General features: G+C 40.6%; 1 protein-coding gene across 1 annotated transcript in view; it reads right to left on the reverse strand.

The window, feature by feature from the left end:
- The window catches only part of ncanb (neurocan b), a 147,097-nt gene that overhangs the window by 50,921 nt on the left and 69,949 nt on the right, over positions 1-26,227 (reverse strand). The window contains exons 8-10 of the mRNA XM_026305640.2: positions 24,602-25,459; positions 19,540-20,757; positions 3,841-3,957 (exon numbers count right to left, since the gene is read on the reverse strand). Of these exons, the coding sequence (XP_026161425.1) occupies positions 3,841-3,957; positions 19,540-20,757; positions 24,602-25,459 (2,193 nt within the window). The remainder of the gene's footprint in view (positions 1-3,840; positions 3,958-19,539; positions 20,758-24,601; positions 25,460-26,227) is intronic.

Here is a 26,227-nt window from a genome sequence, read left to right on the forward strand (position 1 = left end):
CAAATAATGTGGTGAGGTCCATGTACTTGTTATGGAGCTTCTCAGTGAATCAAACAGGCCTCAACAACAGAGTCCCAATGAACTCAGGTCAGGTCCCAATGAACTGCACAAATTTTTCATGATTCTGTCTTGAATTTCTAATGCACTGGCAGAAATATAGCCATCCTCTGAATAAACTCAATCTGCTGAGTGAGGATGGTGCACAGTGACTGACAACTCCACACCTGGTGTGTAAATGGACCCTCGCAGGAGATTGGTTTGTCAACTGTTGCTTTCAGCGTTGAAAATGACCTGTCAGGTGACTGCATTAAATTGCATCATACATGTTGATGTTATTAGTTATACCTACATAATGAGAATGTCCACAGTGTTAAGATCTGTTCACTGGCAACTTCTTTCAGCTTTGAAAGATCAATTGCTCTTTTCCACAGCAGACATTTTGAATTGACGTACCAGGAAAAGCAGTGATACTAATGACAGTAACACAGCATTAAGCCATTAAATGGCTTTCATGCATCATTCATTTTATTATTTACATGTTTGCTTTTCTTACTGTCATATGTCAGAATGTCTTCAGGTTAGAAGGCCTATATGCTATTTAAGTTGCAGAGAAACACTGTTTCTTCAGCAGATGCCATATATATTTAGTTTTAGACACCAAAGTTTCTAATGTGAAAACTGCAGTAATGAGAAACACATACTGGTCATCCTGGTTACATGTGCTATTTCTTTATGTTTCCATGCTATATGTGCTTACACAAGTATGCTGTCTGATCTAACAGTTAACAGTTATGATTCATCACAGGCTTCACCTTTGACAGTGCTGCACAATTAATTAAGCTTTAGTCCATTCAAATGTCCTGCCCACACACAGAGGTGAGGGCTGATTAGACCCATGCTCAGGTTAAAGTTGGGTGGATATGTGCTACAATTGACATGATGACACCGCCAGTCTTAATTGCTAAGAATGATAATACATACGTTGTCCTGAGTAGCAGGTGGAATGAATGAAGACCCACACTGGATACACTGGATGTTTGCAGCCTATAAAGAGGAGTTCGCTTCTTTTCCCTCGAACTTACAGTGATTACAATGATTTTACTTCCAATACTTTCCCAGAGCATGGATGTCACTGTTTAACTGCTTCTTTATTTAAACCACAAGAAGGATTAGAGACATTAAGAGTGAGATATTTAATATTTGATCTGGATATAATCAGGGGAGTAAAATCTCCCAGGAGTGCTTTTTTTCTTGTTTGTTTTGGGCTATATTCTATTCTCTCATATCTGTGAACAAATGTTCATTCCAGCTGCGGGAAAGGAAAATATAATTCATTATTATATCACAACACATGGCTGTCAAACTGACAGGCTGCGTTGTGCCTCATTAATCACTTATTCTGCCGCAGGATTCAGACTTTACCAACCTGTGCCACTGATCAATGGGATACTACAACCTAGAGCTTAGATTTCCGATGTGAGTGGTACATATTATTGTCCATGTATCTTTACTGACAGCTTCAAATGAGCTTAGATGAAGCTTGGAATACAAATGAGCACAAGGGCTTTCTAAAGATGAGGATGTTGTTGAGCTGGACACTGTCATGTCCACAGCATGTCTCTCTCTTTCTCTCTCTCTGTACTCTCATAAATATTAACTCCAAACCCACAGTACAAACACAGATCATCAATAATGCAGCTCCCAAAATGCTTCTTCCCAAATAATTGCATCTACAACCCAAGTCCTGGAGACAGCCTCAAAGGTGCGTTGCAGTGGTGATGCCTCCGCTACATTTTCCCTTATAATAATTTCACATAAAGAAGCATTGCAGAGCACAATGGTTTATATGCTTCTCTGGCTGTAATGGGAATGTGGTGCTTATATTTACACTGTAAACATGTTGAGCATTGGAAGATAGACAAAAATGCCTTCAATAAGATGCTCAGCTGAAAATGATGAACTGAAGAGAACAAGAGCTATAGGTGTGAAAAGCAATAGAGAAATGAAGGCACCCTTTTTTTATGGCCTAATTTCTCTAGAACAGCACTGTGTGATGTTGGTTAAATTGTGGTCAAGGATTTGCTATTACAGGCAATTAACCTTTTTGACTTTAGACATAATTAATATTAAAACCTGAAATAAGCAGCTGTTTAGCAACAAAATCAACATAACAATTTAGAAATACTGGGACAGGCAATATAACACTCCTGAGAGGAGAAAGGAATAAGCAGGAAAGACATTCGAGTGCAGAACTAATCAGTAAATAAATACTTTGTGAATGTGCTTCTCCCAACATTAAGGCTGAAATATTATAATTTATTCCAGCTGCCTCTACAAACCATTATGTTTTGTCTAACTTAATAACAAACCTGAATCAAATCAACTGCTGTAAATCATTACGAGGCACATGTGTATTGGTGTAATTCATTCATTTTTTAACGTTCATTTCTTACATTTTATTGATCCAACACCAGAATGTTGATTGATCTGCAATGGTGTTAATGTGCAGGCACGCCTAAATGTTGCATAATATGTATTTTCAGGTATCAGCATTAAAGGTTATGGATAATCAGGCCCAGGACAATAAGCCTCTTTTGACCTTTGACCCCGATCTAGGACTTATTTCCATAAGTCATGACCTTAAAGCCTGAGCTCCATCTGTTGTTATTGAATTCATGAATGTGAAAAACTGAGCTTGAAAAATAGGACTAACACAAGATTTAATGAGCTCTGTATTTTTTTCTAATTCTAATAAAATCCTGATGATGCATCTTGTCAAGTGTTTACACTTGGTCATCAAGGTGCTTTCACTCGGATAAACATCTCATATTTAATCAGAAAAATTGAATGGCTTTACTGATTCAGGTCTTAAATATAAGCAGTATAAAAAAAGGTATGCCAAAAGGAAGATGAGCTTTGAAAGCCAAAAATGTCAGACTAGATTTTTAAATGCCCACATTGCACCAAAAAATGATGTAGCTCTTGTACATAATCTAATATTTCCTATTGTTCAATGTACAACTTTTGGTCAGGACCCAGAATCAAGTGCCAGACTTAACACTGTCAACAACAACTTTGAGCCTCGTATGTGCTTAAGCTCAATCACTTAAGCATAGCTCCATCCTGAAGATGCATACAAAACAAAAGTCACTTTTCGCCACAGGAACATCTACAGTACTTTTATTTTTCTGTCTTTCCCCATCCACAGCAGGATGTGCCCACTGCTCCAGCACTTTAATCAGTTACTCCACCACTCACTGAGCTCATAGCTCCTCTGTGGCCCCATGTGTCCTTGTGTGTCTCTGTCACATACCCACAGACATAGACGTACACACACACCTAAAACAGTGCACCTCCTCCATTTCCTGACAGCCACATTCTCCCATCACACAGCTGAGTGGAAAGATGAGCTGCCTACGACTCTTGGGGCAGAAGGTGAAATCTCACACAAAAACACACGCACATAGTTGAGCGTGTGTACTGTAGCACACATTCAACAGTCACTGTCACAACTGGCTGACTTGCAGCATTTGTTTATTTCCTTTTCGCTTTCAGTCTAGGAGCTTGATCCAAAAACTACTGGACCTGCCACGAAAGCTCCTCTTGGCTTGGAGTGCACTGAGATTAGATCCAGTCTTACTCAAAATAATCACAAACAAAGCTCACAGATGGAAACTAGTTTTCCTCTTGAATTCATTGCACAGAAGAGTACATCTGCTAAATGTTATCCCAGCATATGCCTGTGCCGTCTTCCCTTATGCCACAGTGACACAGCATCTGTGTGCAGCTGCTGACCTCTGAGGGCTCCCTTTGCACAGACTTGACCTGGCAGTGACTCACCGATTTCGCAGCTTTCTCCAGAGAAGCCCTGAGGACAGTAGCAGCTATAGCCATCACCTTCCTGCAGGCAGCTCCCTCCATGGAGACATGGGTTAGTCTGGCATGGGTTATTCTCCACTGTGAAGACAGACAGGCAGAGACAGTGGGGGAGAGAGGGGGGTTAACTGACAAATGCAAATTCTTTTTCTACAGAGAAAGAGCATTAGGAAAATGGCTCGAGTGTTGACAAACAGTGACTGGCAATGAGCCAGCATTATGTCCCTCCTCTTATTCTCACAGAGTCCACCATCTCGTTGTTCCTCTGTCTGTGACAGGGACAGAGGAATATTGTGGTGGGCAGACAGCACATAGACTCATCCCTGTCTCTATCACTTTCTCGAAGGTGATGGATTGCTGTTGTTGCGTCTGTCGTGCTCCTGTTTTATCATGACTGATGCTCATGACCATACAAGGGCACTGTGCTGAGTTGACCACTCCTGCCTCTTATCCCAGGTCCTGCTGATGAGCCAAGGTCCTCATAAATTAGCTGATGATCGCCCAGTGATGTGTAGTGGTGGCCACCTATTTTTATGGCACATTATGGCGTAAGAGAGGAGGTAATAAACACATTTAAAGCTGCTGGCTATAACTCCATGAATTTTCATGGGAAATGTTTTAGTGAATGAATAGTGAAATTTGAGGAGATTAAGTTGTAATTATTGCTGTTATATTTAAGGATGTGACGGACGGAAGGAGGAGGAGAATTTGACAAGGACGGTTAGAGCACAGGGCCGGCGTCAGGCCTTTTTTTTTAAATTCTGTGTGCAAAGAAGGACTGTGGGGAACTGGATAGATTAAGTGTCTTTTTATTATCCAATCCTGATAGGATTGCAGCCCCTGACACAATCTGTCAGGCCATCTAATACACTGCATCTTCTCCACAATAATACCCAGACTCACTTAATGATGTATGAGCAGCGATGCTGTGCTCAACACAGAGTGCAATTCCCCCGAAACTCTGGGGGTATGGTCATTTGTATGTATGTGTATGTGGGTTTATGCAAGTGTTTGTGCACAAGCATATTTGTGGATATCTGTCTGACCCTGACTCATTGCACGCTGCTGAGATATAATGTGACTGTGTGTTCAATTTCCTGTGAAACAGAATGAATGACTCCCACTACTGCAGAGAGGCTGCTGTTCATACACTGGGCAGGGGAGATGATGGAAAGGTTGCCTTTGAAAACACCTGAAAGTGAGTTGATGAATGAGGAAAACCATTAGAGAACGACTCATTTCTTAAATCAACAGTGGAAAGAAATGAAAAAAACAGCACTGTATGTGATTTCAAAACATACACTGCTTAAAGGTTAATGATGTACTGATGGTGATGTTAAAATGTGCAAGTCATGAGCAGTGTATGACACTGAATGTGGTCTCTGTTAGTGGAAACTGAGAGCAGGAATAGAAGAAAAAGGTGAAAGAAAGAAGCTGTTGAGCCATTATGCATACATGCATGGATCTATCCACCCATCCCTGACAGAGAGGTAAAACTTAATGAAACCTAACATTATCTGGTTATTGTGTAATGTACCTTTGTGCCATTTTGTTGTCATTGAAGCATGTGTCTGTAGCCTAATAAATTACACTACAAAATACTGACTGCATTTATTTATTACAGCAGTAGATGTTTCTCAGCATGATGTAGCTTCATTCTATTCAAGCTTCGATTTTTTAGTAGCTGGTAGGGTCATTTTTCAACACAAGTCTTGTATTCCTGCAGCTGAGCCAATGAAGAGTAGCTAGTAGCTTTATTAGCCATAGTTTCAAAGTAGCTTCCCAAGCTCTTCACTTTATATTGTGATTATAATATCTTTCCAACAACTTAGAAATTGCCCAATGTTTTTACTGGCCGGGTGTTTTTAAAGCATGATCAAATTTTGTTTTGCTCTTACTCCATTTTCAACTTCATTATGCACTGTACTCTTGTTGTCACTTCAAGTAAGGGTGGATAAAAGCGTGGCACCAACAGTGTTCATGAGGAAGAATAGATGGCGCGGGGAGGTTGTCAACAGGAACCTAAATCTTATTTCCCTGCTGCTGTCCACAGCAACTCTTCAGGCAAATTAGATGATATGGTAAAAGCTATTTTGACTCAAACCTGGACTGTATGCACTCTGGGTGAGGTATCCAAAATACCATATTTTTGGAAAACATACTTGCTGTTCACTTTTATAGAAAAACACAGTACCTCCAATTTCAAGTGGTCAGTTTCTCTAATCCACTGTGAATTGTAATGTGTTGAGCGATCAAGGTGACATTTTACAGAGTTGAAATAGTATGTGAGTGTGTTTGTGTGTGTAGTATAAAATAGTGTAAGCCAAAGATACAGCACATCACACTGTAAACCAGGCAATATTAGGCATATTGCAAAAATAAAACAAATTAGCTCAAATAAAGGGTAGCTAGTCCAGCTCAGCTACACAAAAACATCTCCCAACTGAAACACAGCCCGAGCGGACATTAGTCTGCTGCCGTGCAAAAGGCAGTGATGCACGCAGTATAACTGACAGCCGAGCACAGGGGTCACCTGAGCACACTGTAGCTCTGGCTTGTGTTGCTATCTGCATTGATAGTGCACAAGGTTTTCTTTGCCGTAGTACAAAATAAGAGCGACACATCTTAGAAGGAGTAATCCATAAGCGCTTTATGTGATTTATGATAAGACATATTAGACCTAAGCTACCGCATAACAACTGTGTGTTTATTCATGTGTATGCGCATGCATGTGTTTAATGTCTAAAAAGTGTTTAGCTTGGGTGTTATTTTTCTCCACAAAAGAAACCATTAAGTGACACAATTCAGCCAGTTCTCCAAAAATTGCCTTAACAATGAGATGAAAAGGACATTTCCTCAGCTACCATCAAACAGCACTAATACACAATGGCTGTGTTGTCTGGTAAGGCAGACAGAGAGCTGAGTTGTGACAGAATATGACATTGATCTGATCCGTGGACAATTAGTGATGACTTATTACACACAAATGAGACGGCGTTCTTCAATCTCTGTCCACAAACAGCAGCCTGCAGATATGGCATCACACTGTACGTACAGTCTAGGCAAGAGACAGTGATTATAGTTTGTATAACTATACAGTAGCAACATCTTAGTCCATTCTACATGACTGGATGATTCATCCATTAATATGTAACAGGCAACTTAAAATGGGATGTGACTAGTTTAACCTTTAATTTGACACAGTAAAGTCTTTTGATGACATTTTGCATTATTCTTAATTAGGCATGTTTGTGCACGTGGTATGCATGCACATTATCTAAAAATTAATATACAAGTAAAAAATAAATTAAAAATAGCATGAGGAAGAGGGAGGAGAGAGATGCCGGTCCATGGGAAAGAGGGAAGCAGAGGATACAAATTAAAATTTAGCATAGAGAAGCACAAATATAGGCGAGAGAGGAAGAGAAAATGTCAGCCAGGAAGGGACAGAAAGTCACAGAGGGAGCTATCATACATTTCCTCCGCTCTTAATGCTCGCTGCTAGCTTATGATTAATTACACAGTGGTCTCAAAATAGGTCGCCTCTTTCATCCCTATTTGGTGTCTCTCTTTCTGTGTGAAAGACAAAAAGAGGAAAAGGGGAACCAGAGGTACTAAAGAGAACAGAGAAGATGATTTGTGTAAAACCATACTATAGTGATAAACATAACATGGAGACAGGTAAATAGAAAATTAAGGCTTACAGGGCTAAGTTTTCAGGGCTGAAGTCTGTGGTGTGACACATACGCACAAAACAAATAATGTAAAATCTTCTTTCCTATTACTGAAAAGATATTGCAACATTCCAGAATTTCTTATGGGGTCATCTTAAGCCTCCCAGGAGAGAGATTATCTCAGTGTTGTGGCATATTTGGGAAGCGACTCCCTGATGTCAACTCTTACATGCACCCAGGATTTAGAATGGACAATAAGAGAGGATTGTGATAGTCCTGAAGTCTGAACCTGTTAGCGAGTTCAACTGTACGAGAGCCTGCAGAAAGGGTTATGCTGACAGAAACACTGAACTCTGCATGAGTAAATGTGCGACACGCACGTACACACAGCAGAACTGCACAGCCATGCACTTACATTTACTGTATATACACCTGCTTATCACCCAACACATTGCTGTGCTTAGACTCACTGAACCTTGTAATAGCTTTGCTGAGACAGAGATCATGCCTCGGCCTGTTCAAGTGTTCCCCCTCTCTGAGCGTGATAAGCCATCACCAGGGCCCAGCAAGAGCTGCCCCATTAAAATTTAATGCTACAGTACATCCCTGAAAGGTACCGAGGAACACAGAACAGTTAGAGCTGTGGATGGCTGATCTAAACTGCAAAGTATTGGCTTAAATACAATTGTTGTTGTCATCACTCTGAGGAGTCTGAAATACTCACTTTGCCACTTGCATGACAAGTACGTTGAAGGTGTTTTATGTGTGCAGTGATGGAACAGAGCAAGGGAAGAGATACATAATGAATCCCTGAAAGTGGCTCTGTCAGTACTGCACATTCCTTTAACCAGATCCAATGCCTTCTGCAGAAAGCCTAAATGAAGGCTTTTTTCTGCAGATTCTTCATAATTATTTTATAATTGCACAAAGTTGAGTCTTGTTTTCATACTTCTGGCCATCTTTTTGTTGGCCTCTATAGCTTTTACTCACCAAATACATGGTGAGACAGAGTTGAAACACAGTGTCATAGCTGCCTCAAACACCCACAGGATGAGACAAATGGTGAGCTGTAAACGGTTTATCCAGATTATATGAACCACTTAACCAAAAGTAAGTACATCTGAAAAGTCCAAGACTGCAGGGCATGATGAGAAATGCCCTGCATGCTCCTGATCTAAGAGCTGATTCAACAATATGATACTTTACAAAGTTTAATTTTTGTTAAATGGGATAAATGCACCTTATCATTATGCTGATGTAAACCTCAGAAAAGGGTTACATCATGAGTTGTTCCATGATGGAACTAACACCCATCTGTAAGTGTAGCACAGATAAGATAATAAGCAGCTGTAGCTGAAGTTTTGTGTTCACATAAGAGTCTGTATGACCTGCAGGACTCCAACTTTCCATCATTCTCTTAAAAAGGATGGACAGAGGCCAACTGACTTACAAGTAGAAAAACAATCCATGTATCAAGTCACTCACTGCAGATGAGCTACAATTTCTGCCATGGCAAGCTGAAGACATGTCAGAGGAAATATAAAACCTATCTCTGCTGAAATATGGATAATACCTCTCTGTGGCACAAAGATGCAGACCCCAATGCAGTCCCCGATGACTTACAAGTGATTGATTTACATCGGTGAGCTACATGAGGGCAGAAAAGCAGCAAAAAAAAAAGATGAGAGACACAGATTAGGTTCACTTGTTGGTGGAGCAGCTCTGGTCTCTGCTGTTGATGTCAACGCCTCAGCAGAGTCAGACAATGTAATGTGAGCAGAGGCTGCCAATTATTATATCAAACTCTTCAGCAATACACTCTATGAGGTCATGTGCAATACGAGGAGGGTTAATGTCTCCTTGAAACATGTACCTCTACCTTTTAACACACACATCAGCCTCCGACCTGAACCTAGTGCAACACAGGACATATCTGAGAGGTGTCAATATTATCAAAGATCAATCTATATTCTTTTTACTATTGTTATAGTCTTTGCTTTTTTTTATTGAAATACTGCATTGTTTTACTTGTTCACACACTTTCTCAAATACTTGCTCTACACTCTACTCATATACAATTTGTGAAAAGGGTCACAGGTAGATATTGTGTCATCTAAAGTGGTCAGAAGCCAGAACACAACTGGTTTAAACCATGAAGAAGTTTAATCTTAGAGGAAAATAAGCACGTCCTAGCCAATTTGATAAAGAGCTGATATTAAATTGTGAAGAGTGCTGGGTGATGACATGAATCTGGACATGTGGTTGTAAAGGCAACAACAGCACAACTCTATTGATCCAAGGGGCCACATAGAGCATGAAGTCATCTGGTGTAAAGAATAATATGTCAATCCTCATTGATGGCACCACCACAGGGAGATGAGAGCACCAAACTGATTTCTCAAACTGGCAGGAAGAGCTTAAACACAACCTGACCACTTGAAAGGGAAGAGATGCAAACCTGCACCCTTTGGGAATGTTCTCATTTCTTGGAGGGAAGGTTGTAGATGGAGTAGGTGTAGTATTTGTGATTACTGTACCAAGTCCGAGCAGAGGAGCCTCTGACAAACTAGGATTGATGAGCACTGCATGGGAGGGAGCTGCTATTTTTGTCTGACTGAGCACATGCGATGCTGTGTATCTGGCTGTGTGTCCAGAGGTGAAAACAATGCTGAGTGTAGAGTGAAGTCTGTAATGTCAAACTGTGCTCTGAAACATTCAACATGTAAGAAAAGTAATGCATGAATTATTACTGCGAATGTTGCAATCAACACTGGATTTCTCAAATGACCTACACTACCTTGCCAATATATTAAATTGTTCCAAGTCATTATTTATTTACAGTCCAATTAACAATTTACAAGCATATCTTTATGGTGTAAATCAACCTTACAGGTGTATGTGCAGACAAAAGAGTGGCAATGCAAGAAAAAAATATCTGACTGAAAGTTAGAATATGTTTCGGCTATAAAAATATATAATACAAAAAATTGACACGGACAATTTTAGAAAAAATATTTCTGATTCTATTTTGATGCAGATCCCTCATCACTGTAAAATGAAACCTTCCCTTTTGACCTTCACCTCTTTTCAACTGTATAAAATGTTTCCCTGCTTTCTGCACAAGCAAAAGCACACAGGGACATGCACAGGCAAACTATGAAAAAGCATGACACTTGAAATTAGATACAGTGCCAGAAGACTGAGACAGCAGAAAGCAGCCGATGCATTCTTAGCGAGCACCTCGTGGATCGAGCGTCACACTGAATCAGCCTGAAGAGGACCATAGAGGAGGAACATGCCAGCAATTCAATACAGCCCAATTCAGCAGGCTTGCACGGTGAGACTGACGAAGAAATTGAGGGTCTATTGTTGCACGAGCGGCACTTGTGGCGTCTCCATTTGACCTAAATAAATTGCATTATCTGGGCTGTCAGAATGGCAGGAAAATAATCCATCCTAGCTTATCATCACAAACACATTCTATCCACTTTGGGCTTTTTCCTCTCCCTTTCAATGCAACTTTGCTCTCATTTCCAGGGCTTTGTGAAATGAAAATATTGACTCAACCACATACCCCTTTTTTAAATGATCCAACAGTATTTTATACACACACATGACTGAAAGTAGGCAGGAAAGAATTGGGTATTCTAAATTATTTATAGTGACTTACCAGAAAACTGCAAATAACTAATTACACTGCGAGTGGTGCAATGAACATCCCTGTATATATAATTAATAGGACTTTAAAATAAGTGAGAGAAATAAGTGGACACATAGATGTACAGATGTTCATCTTTGAAGTAAAATTAGACAAGTAGTCATTTACTTGGGATTGTGGCACAATGTATGTACAATGACAGTAATGGCCTAGCCCATGAGATGCAAATCACCCGGATTTGGTCTTTTTGTGAAAAAGTCAAAGGTAGGTGAAGGTGCAACAGAAAGGACCTACATGCAAATCAAGTGGTGCAAGCAGAAGTGTTAGTACTCTGGCAGCAGCTGTGCCTCTGTGGCTTTGGATAATGTGCTAACATGAGACAACCTATTCAAAATGGATGATAAAACTGTGCAGCATTTAAAGCTTATGCAGTAAACAGTTTGATTAGATACTCTCCAACCACTTTACTGATATAGATCAATGGCAAAAATACAAGTATTAAAGTGATTGCAGCCGCAATGTGGAAAAAAAAAAAAAAAAACAGACTGTGTTTCTGTTATCCTCCCCACTGCTTATAGATTGCATGAAAGCATTCCCCCCTTTAGATATAATCCATCAACCATCTGAAGGCAACAGGACACACATGTCTCTGCAGTTTCTGCTTGAAAAGTGCCACATCAATTCACCCACTGTGATTAAGCAAATTCATTTCTGTTTTAAATCTAGGCTGAGGACTTTTTAGCCAAGCTTTTTCCTCAACCCAGTTTGGTCTTTTTGTGCCTGACAATAAAACTGTGCATCTCGACAGACAACGAACTGAGCAGACTTTCAATAACTCCAAAAATATAGATTCTTACAAAGAGACATCATCTGCCTTTGGCAACATATTTGTAGTGCTTCACAGTTGTGTCTTGCCAATATGAAGCACACAAAAAGTACCACTATTTTCCTGCTTGGAAATGCTGATCTGGACTCCTACCTTCATTTGGTGAGCCATTTTCATCATGTCCCACTGTGACTGGCATGGCAGCTTAAAATGGATATGACTGGCTGAGACAATGATTAATCACCAAACTCTCCCATTTATATTCTGTTTCTCTCAAACCTCGGCCTCAGAATGATGAAGCATACACACGCACAAAATTAATAAATAAATACATTAGTATGCTTGGACACAACTTCATTGACCTTATACTCATGACCTAGCATGTTGTGCAGTTTGTTGCAAATATGCTATTACAAAAGAGGCCTACACCAAAAAGAAAAAGGAGGAGACACATTCAGAATGGGGATCTCTCAAATCCTTGCCTCCATTTTTGTATTCCAGTGTGGTTACTATCAAGAAGCTGTTCTGACAGCACAGCGGCACTATTAGAAGAAGCAAACTGTAGGCAGGAGGGGTGGCTCAGAGCCGTGTTTAAAACTCAACAAATACGAACTACATTACACCATGTCCCTGATACCAGAAACTCTAAAAAGAAATGTGCTTCCTAAAGTTCCTAGTTGCAAACACACCCTTTCTCTACCCTAGCTCACCTGATTCTGTATTTTACACCTTCATAGCCGTCACTTCATATCCATTTAGAACCCCCCCCGCCCCTTGAGACTTGTCATTTTTCCCCTGCTGGGAAAGATCTGTGGGTGTGTCTGACATGCCCTACATGAAGAGACCCCTCGACTCTTCCACCTGCTGTAGGCTGACTGCTGCATGATGCGTAGTGACTGATGCTGGGAGCCAAACACCCCTGCCATTGCTCAGCTCTGCCTTCAGCGGTAGCAAGAGTGAGATGGGATAAAGTCAGTCAGGCAGCTTGGCAGCTCAAAAACCTCCAGCTGGGTACACTCATCCTCTCCTCTGCCACTCCATGTAGCTAGAAAATACCTCAATTTGAAATCACACATTTCACTGTAAAACTAGATGGCAAGCAGCTCCATTTTCATTGGCGTGTGCCTGCATATTTGACTGTCTGAACCGCTGACAGAAATATGCATCTGCAAATGGAGAATGAAAATGCAAGAGTAAGGGATGCTGCTACTCAAATCTTGTTTGTTGAGCTACATGCAAAATAGGCCACCACATTTTCACAGTGTTGAGTAGTGTCCCGTCATCATAACATTTGATTCCAAACCCTTCATGCTTAGAGGTAATAAAAACAGACGAAAACTGATCTGAAAAACAATATGACTGTGTACTGCCAGTTTTCCTCTCTTCTTTGCCCTCAAAAAGGACAGGAACATCTAGAGACAAAAAAGTGAAATGGTCTTTCAGCAAAAGGAAGCAGATTCCTGACATTTAATCTGATAATGCCTCAAAGCCCTATTGTAGCAGTTACCCTAATAACCCAACCTGGGTAGTCCCTCCAGCTCTGCACGGCCACACAATGACTCCACACGGAGGGTTATATTCCTTCTGACAGCACCCTGCCAAGCTCTCTGTCTCCATCCATCCCTCCCATCAACTCCCTATTGGTGGCATACAGAGGTGATGCTGTTCGTTCGCTTTATGAAACTCTACTCACCCTCAGGGGCCCTAAGGCTGTATCTGATAATAAAAACTCACAGATAGAGATTCATCGAGGAAGAAATAAAAAAAAAATGAAACAACCCTTCTCAGTGAATCACTGTCTGTGTTTTTAATGGGGTGACATATGGCTCAGTAGAGGTCTTCTCTTATCTGGTTTACAGAGGCGACTAAATGAAAATGGCTACAATAAAATCTGAGACGATGATGATGCTGGAGTGCTCTAACAAGCAGTTTCATCTGCTGTGTGGCTGAATGGTGTCCTTTTACTGGTTTTATTCCTCATTCAGTTAGTTGGTTTCAGTGTGTCTTATCCACAAAGCCAAAAGGAGAAAATGTTCACCATTTTTGGCGGGTTTGGGAATAGCACTTATTATTGCAAATGTCCAATGCAGAAAATGTAAGGGTACATGTGAGAGAAAGACCATAAATTCTTTCACAACAATGCTTTATGAATATGTGAGCAGAAGGCAGTATACTAACAAAACAAACAGATGATTAAAAAGCATATGTTGTGCTCAGGGAAACAGAAAACTGGAGCTTAGCTTCATTGTGTTACTGAAGTTAACATAGCACTTTGGTTGGCCTCCCAACTGATCTTTTGAGGGCTGAGAGGAGAAAATATTCATAAAAACAACAACAAAACTTGTTTTTCAATTCTGCCAAGGATCTCAAGAGATTCAGTCAGGAGTTTCAATCATTCATCTGCTATAATGGGAGCTCTGAGTCTAGAAAATAAAATACAGCTGCCTGTGATGGGGTCCTAGAGGCTGAATAATCACCAGGTTTTGTTGTGGCAACAAAGATAATAAAGCATTTTTATGAAGCCATAAAAATGTCTGTTTAAGACAGTTTTTCTGTTTTTTTCAGGCTCAATGCAGAATATTAAACTCCGATTTTGATGATGCATTAGCTTTAAACATAGCGGTTTGTTTCATTGACTTTTACATGTATACATCAACACTTTCTATTACCCAAAATGTCAGTGAGCACTCTGATAGCAGATATTTTGCTGAGCTTTTTGCCTGCTGTGCAGAAACATCTTCTCACTAAATAATTTAGTCACTGTGTGTTTTGCTTTAACAGTTTAAAACCAACAGCAAATATTTGCCTGTAATACTGCTGCTTGCTGTAATGTTCAGTGACCTTTTCAGGCACAGCACTTGACTTGCTCCATTGACAGACAGAGCATGATGAGCAACTGTGCTTATACACTCACTGATAACACTTTTTAATGCCTTTTTAATGCCTTTTTAATGCCAATCAATGAAATTTGTGGTCCTGGATTGTACATCTCTGGTTCTTACGGATTGATTACGCTCTCTCTTCAACACTGTTAATTCTTTTTTAAAAATCTATCTATATCTATATATGTGTGTGTGTGTGTGTGTTTTAAACCCTTCTTTTTTTTCTTTTCCTGTAAAATGAATATGAGTATATTTTGTGACTCATTATGACCTAGGGATGACAGCAACAGAGTCTATACTATAAGCCATCGTTAATCATTAGTTCCTGCAGTTAGCAATGTCATAACATGAGTTGAGTATTTACATTTTAGATGTCAAAATTTCAAGTCAATTTCACCTGTTCACCCACATCAGTACATGGCCAAATGCTCCATGCAGTCTCTCTAAAGAGCTTGTCATTGCAATATATTCACTCGGTTAATCCTACCTTTTGTGCAATCCAATTCTAATTTTAAGGAATGGGAATGACATTGAGCTCATCCGACATTTCCCTGATGTTGATGCACTAAAATAAAAAAAGCAAGTAAAATAAAGTTTGTCCTAAGTCTGGAGTCCCAGTCTAGTCCTGAATCTTTTGAGGCCAAGTCCAAGTTAAGTCTGAAGTCATGACTTAAATGCGACTTGAGCCCATCTTTGCTCTGAAGTCACAAGAAAAATGCTTGGCTGGGATATTTGAACACCCAGTAAGATGAGTTGACATCGATGGACCCATCACTGCCCATCCTGCCTGCATTTATGCTTGACATCCACAGTAAATTCATTGGATTTAAAATGGTTTTGCATGATGATTGTCAATAGTCAGTGATGCACATAAAAGCCTCAGTGTGATTTCGCACCACGCCTACTTAAGCTCATTTTCAGCACTTTGGTTGCTTAGTTATTCTTCACGTTAACAGGATACAAAGAACCTATGCTCGTTCAGACCCGAGTGATGTGTAATGCCATTTCAACTCACATCATGATGGAGCCCAGCCTCCCTCGAGGCTGTTCTTTAACAAATCCCATTCATTTAATAAGCAGCAGCCAATGGATCTGGACTAGATTTAGCAGGAGTGTTTGAGTTTTGATAGAAAAACTGGTGGAATTACACCACGAATAAGAGAGACTTGGGGACAAAAATCAGACAGGAGGATGACAGATTATTCTAGATTATTCTGTGGAAGGATGTAAAGGGAGGTAGCGTTTCTTTTTACTGAGGCAGAAACAAGGATCCTGCTGAGGCTTAGGATGGTACAGGGGACAGATATGGTTAGCAATTGACTGCCTTGTGTTGTACCACACTGGAGTTCAAGAGGCTATCAAAACATTATGCCAGGGAGAGTCATAACAATGACCTGAGGAGTAATAAAAGACATAAAACGAGGGAGAGGGGGACCAAGGGAGATGAAAAAAACTACTAAGGCAGAAACTGAAGAGAGAGAGAGAAAGAAGGATAGAGAACACAAGATGTGAGACAGTGAAGGAGAGGCAGGAAAATCAATAGACTTCTAGATGCAGCGTCAAGAATGTACCCTCTTGCTGCTCTAGACAGCCCATCCAAGGACTTCAACAGCCAGCAGACGAACTGAATATCTATCCACAGACTCATTTTGATTATATGCCACCCCAGCCTGTCCCTGTCTCCATTTATCTCCTCCTTTCCCCCTTCACCCACAAAACACACAGACACACACTTCAGCCTACTGGCTCTTCTCCTCCAAATTTAACACTCTAATTTGGTTGATGGCTGCCTGCTGTGTTATTGATGTCGCCAGAGGTCTGATCCATCTTGAGCCCGGGACAAGGCTTGAGCCAAGATAGCTATAACTCAGAGGCATCCTGCTCCCTCCATCCCAAAGTATCAGAGTGGCATTGGTAATTTAAAGGCTGGGCAGACAGCTGACATTACTGTATCCACTTGCCTTGCTTTGTCACCCCAAACTTATGAACCTCTGAACCATTCGGAAAATTCCCATGCTTGTTGGCATAAACGGGACAGGAAATGACTTTTGTAACTTTTTTTGAGGTATTACAAACTTCTGCAAACACTGGCTCTAGGATTATACAATATGGAACTGAAGATATGAGTAATCAAAAAAGAAATAAGATGAAATGTGTTTACTTTTTCAACACTCAGTGAAGGATTAACACATATTTTGTGTGTGTGTGTGTTTGTATGTGACGGTGCGACATGTGGGATGGATTATCGAGGTTTACTCCTGAGCAAGCTTGGCATGCGAGTGCGTCTTCACATATATTTTCTGTTTTTCATGTGTGTATGTGTCCATCCATCTGTGTGGATTTAGCTGGAGGCCAGTGCAATGGGGAATTGGAAAAGCTGGCATTATATACTAGAGTCTTATCGCTCTGATATATGGCCAAATACACAGAGGGGCTTTTCTGATAACACACAATGGATGAAGATTGGAAGGTAGTACAGAAATGTAAAGAAAGAAAAAGAGAACGGAAAGAAGGAAATAAAAAAAAAAAAGGTGTGAAGGAATAATGTGCTCTCCGGAGGCCCATGGGACTGTGTTAGGGTAGTCTCTGATCATTGATTAAAGAGGTTTATGTACTCCAACCCACAGCACTGAAGAGGACACACTCTCCTCTCTCCCCCGTTCCTATTCCCTGGGCTGTCCATCTTCCTGCCCTTTCCCTCCTTTCTATCTTTCTCCCGCTGCTGTAATGGGCAGACAACCATTGCTGTAATTTTCTCTGTACTATAACTGACAACTACAAAAGGTCACACAGAGGGAATTTCACGCTACTAATCACTCAACAAGAGCAGGGCCACTCCATGCATTTAAATGTCACCATATCAGAAATACTGATAAAGACAAAAAAATCACTCATTTTCTTTTCTCTTACATTTTCTTATGTGAAAACAGCATTATGACAAAGTAAGTATCAAACTGAAGAAAGGAAATGTCCTTGAGCTGCTATTACATAAGGCATTTTTTAAACTTTCTGAATCCAAAGTATTTTGACAATGATAACATTAAATGATTGGATAGTGGTCATGGTCATTCTTTACAGTAAGAACCACACTAAGCCAACAACCTGTGTTGAGCCGCTGCACAGTTATGGGTTCAGTGTTCAGAATACTTCACACTGACACTGGGAGAACGTGTCTTTTGACAAGAGAAAGTGGCTGTTTGGATGTTTTTTTTTTTTCTGGATGAGATAATAACATGTGCTCTGCATACATCTGGTTGCCATCCTCATTATTGGTGCCATTACAGGCTTCATGTAACTGAACCTTCTGAATCCCTACCAGCTCGGATCCCTACACATGATGATTTAGCAAAGGAAAGCTTTAGAAATACACTTTATTGATCAGAATGATTTATGAACCATATAAGAATTTTAAAAGAATTAACTACTGACATTGGCTGAGCATAGACACACAACAAATATTGCAGTCCTCTTAGAGACACACATCAAACCTTAAGCAAAAACATTTTGATTGTCAAGATTCCAAATTTAGACAAGAGACGAGTTGCCTTAAGAATACATACAGTTTTCTTCCACAGTCAGATTCATTAACTATCAAAAAAATCAATGTGAGTAAGTCAAACAGCACAGACACTATTATTGTGAACAACTTCAGGGATAGAGTGCGAGAGGAGAAATTTGAACTGAATGCAAAAAATGAGACCAAGAGAGAACAAACTGCAGTCAATTACAAGTCTCATCTTGTAGTTTGTGTCTACATTGATTTGTTGGAGACCATGAACTCTGCCTCTCCCCAGTTCACCTAATTGCACTCACTCTGACCCACTAATTACTTCACTAAGACCTAGTTGGTCTCACCTCAGTACACTGCCTCGCATTGTGGAGCTGTCTCTATACCAACGTTGGGGTGAGGAAAGAAAGAGGATGTGAGGGCCAAAGAGAAAGAACAAGGCTAGATTAAAAATGCATGACATATGTCAAAGTAACTGAGAGAGGGTAGATGTAGAATGAAACAACAAGAGGCAGACAAGAGTAAGGAAATAGAGTGATGATATAGATTCATATTTGAAGTGCTGTACATGAGCTGTGAACTCAGATAGAGGACATAAAGCAGCATTAACTTACAGTACTGCTGCTACTGAATTCTACCAGGGTTTATTTTGCTAATGGTGACAAAAATGAGAATGAATATAATCATAATATCATCAAATACATACATATGTTGTTCAAAAGTGGATCTAGCTGCTTGACCTGCTGCACTAACATCCTATGTTCAGTTAGATTCTGTTTCTGGTGTTACTGCTTCTTGTTTATTAACTACATTCATGTACAATCCACTGAAGTTGCAAAAAGACAGCTGAGACAAATTCTGAAAGTACAGGCAGCACGGCGATATGTATAAAAAAGGTAGGATAATTTAACATGGTGGGGGGGTGAACATGCTGTTCACAATGAAAACCAGGGTTGTGTAAGTCACCTCAGTAGAGTGATGATATAAATGTTTGGGCTCTCCCTGAGCTGCATACATAACTGAATAAAACACTACTGATTAGATATTCACTCATAATCATGAATACAATGAAGACAGTGTGTTCATTTATTGGGAACAGTGGGGAGCGCACATACCTGCTGGGATGAGCTCGAAGGCCCAGTTCGGTACAAGAAGGTCAAAAGGGTTGTTTGTGGCTTTGTCATGTGTTGTTATCGGGGTTTTGTGTTCCTCAGATTTCGAGCTTGTGACTTTAAAAGGTGTCCAAAGACTTCCCACCACGAAGGATTCAGACACTGCAGATCTGGATTCCATTTCTGTGGCACCAACCTTGGAGTCTGACATGAGGGTAGTAAACTGAATGACACCTGTACTGGTTTGAGGTCCCTCAGTGGGTGCTAGGGTGACCAAGTCCTCTTGCAAGTTGGGTGCACTTGTTTTGTCTTCCTTCTCTTCCTGAACCCATGAAATGGAAACTGACAGTTCCTCTGTGGACAAGATATTTGAAGAATTTTCTGATGTTGCTGTTGTTATAGGATTTTTACTCTGTGTGTCTCTGTTTGTTGGATACTCTGCTGTGATCACCTCAGAGGTTGTCAGCACCTCTATCAAGGTTTCAGGTGCGGAGGTCACCAGATCCTTTGTGCTAGTGTCTTTACTGTGTTTCCTAAAAACAGGAGTAAATGCTGAATTTAAACTACTTTCTTCTCTGTGTGAGGTGACAGAGGGGAGACTGTCAGTAGGACGTTGGGCGTAGAAGATCTCACCTCTGGCCTCTTCTGCTGTGTCTGGCTCCTGAGAGCCCTGAGGTGGGGTGGTGGTCTCCTCCACTAGCTGCCAATGGGACAGAGTGGTGTGTTCAGCCACAGTCACAAGCTCACTCTGGTTGAGTGAAGACTTTGTTTTGGGACTTGGTTTGACACTACTGCTGTCCAGGTTGTTGAATTTCACTCCAAATCCACCAGGAAAGTTGCTGCCTTCACCACTCCCCTCTACTTCCCTCCTCTCCCCTGATGCAGTTCTAACAGCTGATGAAGTATTAGAGTCTTCTCCATCCAGGTCCTTCCCCTCCCCTGAATAGTTTTCTGGGTTGTCCTGTCGGAGGGAGTTGGGCAGGGTCATCACCCCAAGAGGCCCTGCTTTGGCTTCCATGGGCTCCCATGTGGGACGTTTACCTTCGTAGGCCACTTTTCCAGGGGGCCCTAGTTTGGAGCTTCGCCAGGACTTAACAGCCCACCGAAATGGACTGCTGGGGGCAGGAGCAAACGCAGGGCCTTCTCTGGGACCCTGAGGACTAGATATGTTCACGTGTTCACTGGGTGGTGATCTCTCAATGGAACTTGGTGTAGTGAATCCTACAGGGAACAGAGAGACAAATAGTCTAATTAATACAATTCTTTTAATTAATTCCATTAGCTGAAAAATAAGCCTGTCTTACAGGAGACCAGTAACACTCTCATAAGGGGCACAGTTTCAGAAAACTCTCACCATGGACTAGATTTGCATTAATCAGTGTGTACATAGCATAGTATGGATTTATTGCTGGCTTCAGTGGGTTGTAGACATTGTCAGTGATTTATTTTTATTTTAAAAAGTAAGGAAAACTAAAATGGCATCCTTTGGGTTTCAGCTGGTTCAAGAGCTCACCATTGGACAGACAAATACTAGTGGGTTAAAACTCCTTGAAAGCTGAAAATTACAAATTTTAAGTTTTTTTTTTTTTTTTTTTTCATAAAATTGCATTTTCATGGCCAAATAAGCTAAAATCAAATTTAAAGTAAAAATATCTTTGGAATTGTCGAAAAACCAATGATATGAGCTCCTTTATCCCAACAATCCACTTATGTGCAGATAAATCATTGCCTGAAGGACTTTCCCTAAAGTTGTCTTCTTACACAACAGCAATTATTTGATGCAGCCTTGCAATTATTACTCAGATAGTAAAGACTGTTAAGGAGAATTTCTTGGAATTTTTTTATTGTACTGTAGATGGATGCTGATCTTTGCTTACCACTGGAGCTGATCAGTGTGGCTGATAAAGTTATGGAAGTTTGTAGACAATGGTGGTTGCTACTCCCTGTGGAAGCCCATAATTGCACATAGGAGTAACAATCATTTCCTTTACACACACATACACACACACCAAACGGATGGAAGGGTGTATTCAAAGTAATTTCACACTTCTCTTCTCTATCCCTGTTTTCTATTTCCTTGCTGATTATTTTACCCAAAACAACCTCTAGCTGGAGTATACCTGCCTGTGGTGAGAGATGCCATGTGGAAAAACACAGGATCACTTTTAACACTATAAACAAATGACTTGCTTCACAGCAACCTCCATCTAGACTTGTTTATTTAGATGATGTGGACCGCTACCTTATCAGCTTACGGCTTTAAACCAGTCTGTCTACACCATCAATTCATTCTGTCTGCATGTGCGTGTGCATGTTTTTTAGGGCGGCAATACAGTTGTGTTATGCGAGGCCAAGCCCAGCCTATGTTGCTATAGTACCTTTATCATCACTCAGCTCAGTTGGGCTGTCCTCAGTTCAGTTATCATGTCTGAAAAGTGCAGCAAAACAGCAGGGGGTGTGCAACTCAACCCAGAGCAACAAATTACCTTGAGAGGCAGAACATACACAAAAATGTCCATCCATAAAATATTAAAATGAATGTAAATTATTCAAATGGTCCACTGTTGCCTTACGCCTAAGTGAGGTTTATGAGCCTGAGGTTCATTTCCATGAGAGCATGGAGACGGGCGTAATTGTCTTATTAATAATCCAAATAGCTAATTACATACTCTTACTACACACACTGATAAAAGTGAGAATAATTAAAGACATTAATCTAGCTTGATCATCTATGTAATGACCTGTGTCATAAATAAAATGAGACAATTAGGCACAGGTTTGGCTGATTTCATGGGGTTATTTAGAGCGTGGTTAAAGTTCAGTTCTGCCCCTGTAAATCTGTTTGATGCAAGGCTTTGTGGAAAAACCACAACTTAGTGCTGAAATGCTGCAAAACAAACTTACAATAAACCCCATTTAGACAGTAATTGTGTGCTTCCACTGTGAGTGGTTCTGCGGTGTTGACTCCACTTTACTGGAGTAAACGGGCTGAGAGAATCCCTTGGGTCAGGCAGACATGATATTAAATTGTGAGACAGACAGAAAGTGAGACAGAGAGAGACGGCGCAGTGCCCTCTCAGCCCATCTGCAGATATGGCGTCTAATAAAAAAAACTGAGTAGAAGTTATTGCATGGCCATGTGAATCATGTCAGAAGCATCTATGCTGAGTGTCAACGCACAGACCCCATTGTCTTATATCACATAAATCTGGTCTCTGGGGTTGAGGACTGCTGTGGGAAGCAGAGTGTGTGTTTCTTTGACAGACAGCCAGACTTGCATGTGCAGCTTACTTAAATTCTAAATGCTTTAACTGGAGACAGCTCTCTCCAGTTTAAGAAAATAATTCTTCAATAAAATGTTTGATATTAATATTTTGAATTGCATTGGCAATAACTAAAGTTACTGCTCTATAACAAAGATGTTCTTCAAAAATTTCTGAAATAAAATACTTAAATTCCATTCTGTCTTGGATGTACTGTCTGCACTACAGTGTTGCACCACCTTCAATCAAAGAAACAACATGATACCATCAATTACTAAAGACTGTAGAGATCCAAGTGATAGCCTGTGGTGTGCAACAGCAGACTTAATCCACCTCAGTGATGCTAGTCTAAGCTAGTTTAAGAAGAGACATCAGCTGCACATCTTTCCATCATAGCTAAGAAAGCAATGACTCTTCCTTGCCCCTCTTTTCTTTGTCTCCCCCTTTTCTCTTTTCGCAGCCAACTGATCATTACCGCCTACTATCAGAGAGCCTGGGCTTAATTGTCAGAGACAGAGACAGAGGTGAGTGTGAACAACACAGCACAGCCTCCACCTTAATTGGATAGGGCTGTGAATAATTCATGTGGACTGAAGCTTTGATTTTCATTAATACCTTGGGGGGTGGGGGGTATTGGATTTCAGGTAGCACAGCAGTGAGTATTTATATTAATAAAACTGGCAATTGCTAGGTGCAAAGAACCCCACGCCTTCATTGAATTCTTCTTCTGGCTACCTGTGGGAAAGCATTAGTCTTACTTTGCATCTATTCCTTTTAGCTGATGCCGTCTTCCCCACAAAGTGACTGACTTTCTCCTTCCATCAGGTATATTTCTGTACTGACCTCTGATGTGGCATTACTGTGGGTGCCTTGCTCTGGTAGTTTTTGGTCTAGCAACCTCAAATCACAAGTCATCCCTCTAATCTTTTTGTCTTATGTTACCCGAGAAGCTATAAACAAGGGAAAGTGATCTGTGGATTTCATGAACACATCGGTTGAAAATTGTGACCCGGTGACCTTATCTATCCTCGGGTGAGTTGTACCATTTTATTCCTGAGGGTAATTCACTTTGATCTGGATGTTACCTGTCTGACAGGGCCTCCAGGTTCTTCAACACACACAACCACATATATACACACACACAGAGATTCACAACGAATCTTTATATTTGTCAGAGAAATGCTTTGTGTATCTGTCAGCACAGACTCCTTAAACTCCTGGCTGTGTCTGGTCTAGCTGTTTGGTTTGCTCTCAACTGTTTAATTTATTCTCCACAACTAATGCAGGTCTATACACCCGACTCGTAAAAGCTTTTTGTAATGTGGATCTGCTTTGTTCTAAACAAACAATACATATGCAACTTCAACCTTATATAGCATCAAAATATATGAATATATTAATATATCAATCTTGCAGACTGCCGGCACTGTAAACAAAATACTCTGTCAGTAAATATGAAAATGAAGGGAGGAACACCCCACTCCCACATTTTGCATTACCGTGGTATGCCCCTTTTGTTTGTTTGCAATTACTGTTTAATTAAACTTGCAGTGATACTTTAAATTGCCCTATGAAGAATATATTACAGTATACTCATGGGAAAAGAAGAGAGAGTGGGGCAGAAGTACTGTGTAAAAGCAGATCCTATATTTACTAACAACATTAAAATGCACCACCATTTGAAATAAAACTGTTCTAATTCGCTCTTCCTTCTAATTCAATTTCACGCTCAATTATTTGCTTTAAAAAGGTTAAAGGGAAACCCTGAATATGCACAAACAAAATCAGTGACAGACTCTTACTGTTAACAGTGGATGAAGGGTTGTCAGCAGCTGTGCTGGAGGCTTGTGGTCCTGGAGTGCTGGTGCTTTGCCCTGTGTTTTGGACTGCAGGCACTAACCTAATCAGTGGTGTAACCTCTTTCTCCTGCTCAGACAGACCCTCCTCTGAACTTTGTAGTCCACTGGTAGGCACCCTGAAGGAAAAACCTTCACTCCTGTGCTCCATGATGGCATTTCCCATGCTGCCCTTGTTTCCACTGGCTTTGGGTACACTCAGGTTTGTGCTGGATGCTTCTCCCTGGGTTTGGTTCTCTCCTGCTTCATTCTCAGCCACTGAAAGTCCCTTGTCAGTTTCCTCTTGCTCCTCACTTCTAGTCCAGTACCTAAAGGGCCTCATCAGAGTGTTGACAAACTCAGCCAGCACACTGTTGCTCGTCTGAGGCTGGGGAGTGGAAGAAGCTAGAGGGGCTAATGTTGACGTGCCAAATCCAAAGTAGGTACTGTCTTCCTCCTCATGGGCAGAACCTCCATGGTTCTCCAGGCTTTCAATGTCAAAAAGGCCCAAGATATCGCTGCTTTTTGTGTCCTCAGTCTCCTGCTGGCTGGGTGGGATGTTTCTAGTTCCATCTTGTTTTTCATCCCAACTATCCTTAGGCCTTAAGTGGATAATTACGTGCTCCTCAGAGATCTCAGAGGAGTTTTCAGTTCCAGTAAATGAGTCCACTCCTGCTTTGTCCAAGTTGACCAGGCCCGTCCAAGAGGTAGACAAAGGGGCTATGCGTTGGGCTTCGGTAACGGCAGAGACTGCCACTGCTGCTGGTTTGAGCGTCTGGTACAAAGACTGTGCCTGTGCAGCCTGGACCCCCGCTGGCTGGTGGACTGCAATACACAAGAGCCACATTTCACACAAAAGTAACTGTACTGTTTTTAACTTGATCTGCTTTATCTACTCCTGAAAAACACAGCACTGAGCCCCACTTCACCTCACTCTTATTACAGTAAACCTATTATTGCTATTGAAACAAGATCAAATTCAAAGCAGACTTTACAATGCTGGGGTTTATGTATCTATGCATCTAAGTGATTTTTCTACAACAAAATCTGATATCTTTTAAATAAACAAAACATGCAAATAGTGTGTTCATGCTATATTAATGATATTGTCTGACAATAGGATTCATATGAACCAAATCTGCTATTAAAAGAATATTAGCGTTTTATCTACTTTTAGCTAAAATGCCATTATTTGTTTAAAATGTTAATGTAAATATGCATATAAGATTGTGCAATGAAGAGGTTCATCAGTCGGATATTTATTTTGACAGATACACAGCTGCTATGCTCCCATGCTGTTCTTGTTTACCCAAAACCATTTGGTTATGCACATGTTCCACCTTAATAAAAATTTCATAAGCTGACATTGTGAAAGATGAAAATGTCATTCTCTCATTTTTTTCTGTGGAAATATAGTTTTCAAATATCAGTCTGCAGCCTGTCACAGTCTATACGACCAATGCACAAAATTATTCACTAGATGCAAAATTACAGGTCTGCAAAATGATAAAATAATGGTGAACAGTCTAATGTAATATAAGTTAGTCTGACATGAAGATGAAACTAACTTGTTCCTGTCTCATTTGGCACATG

The sequence above is a fragment of the Mastacembelus armatus genome, chromosome 4 (assembly GCF_900324485.2).
Source record: "Mastacembelus armatus chromosome 4, fMasArm1.2, whole genome shotgun sequence".
In the NCBI taxonomy this organism is placed as follows: Eukaryota; Metazoa; Chordata; class Actinopteri; order Synbranchiformes; family Mastacembelidae; genus Mastacembelus; species Mastacembelus armatus.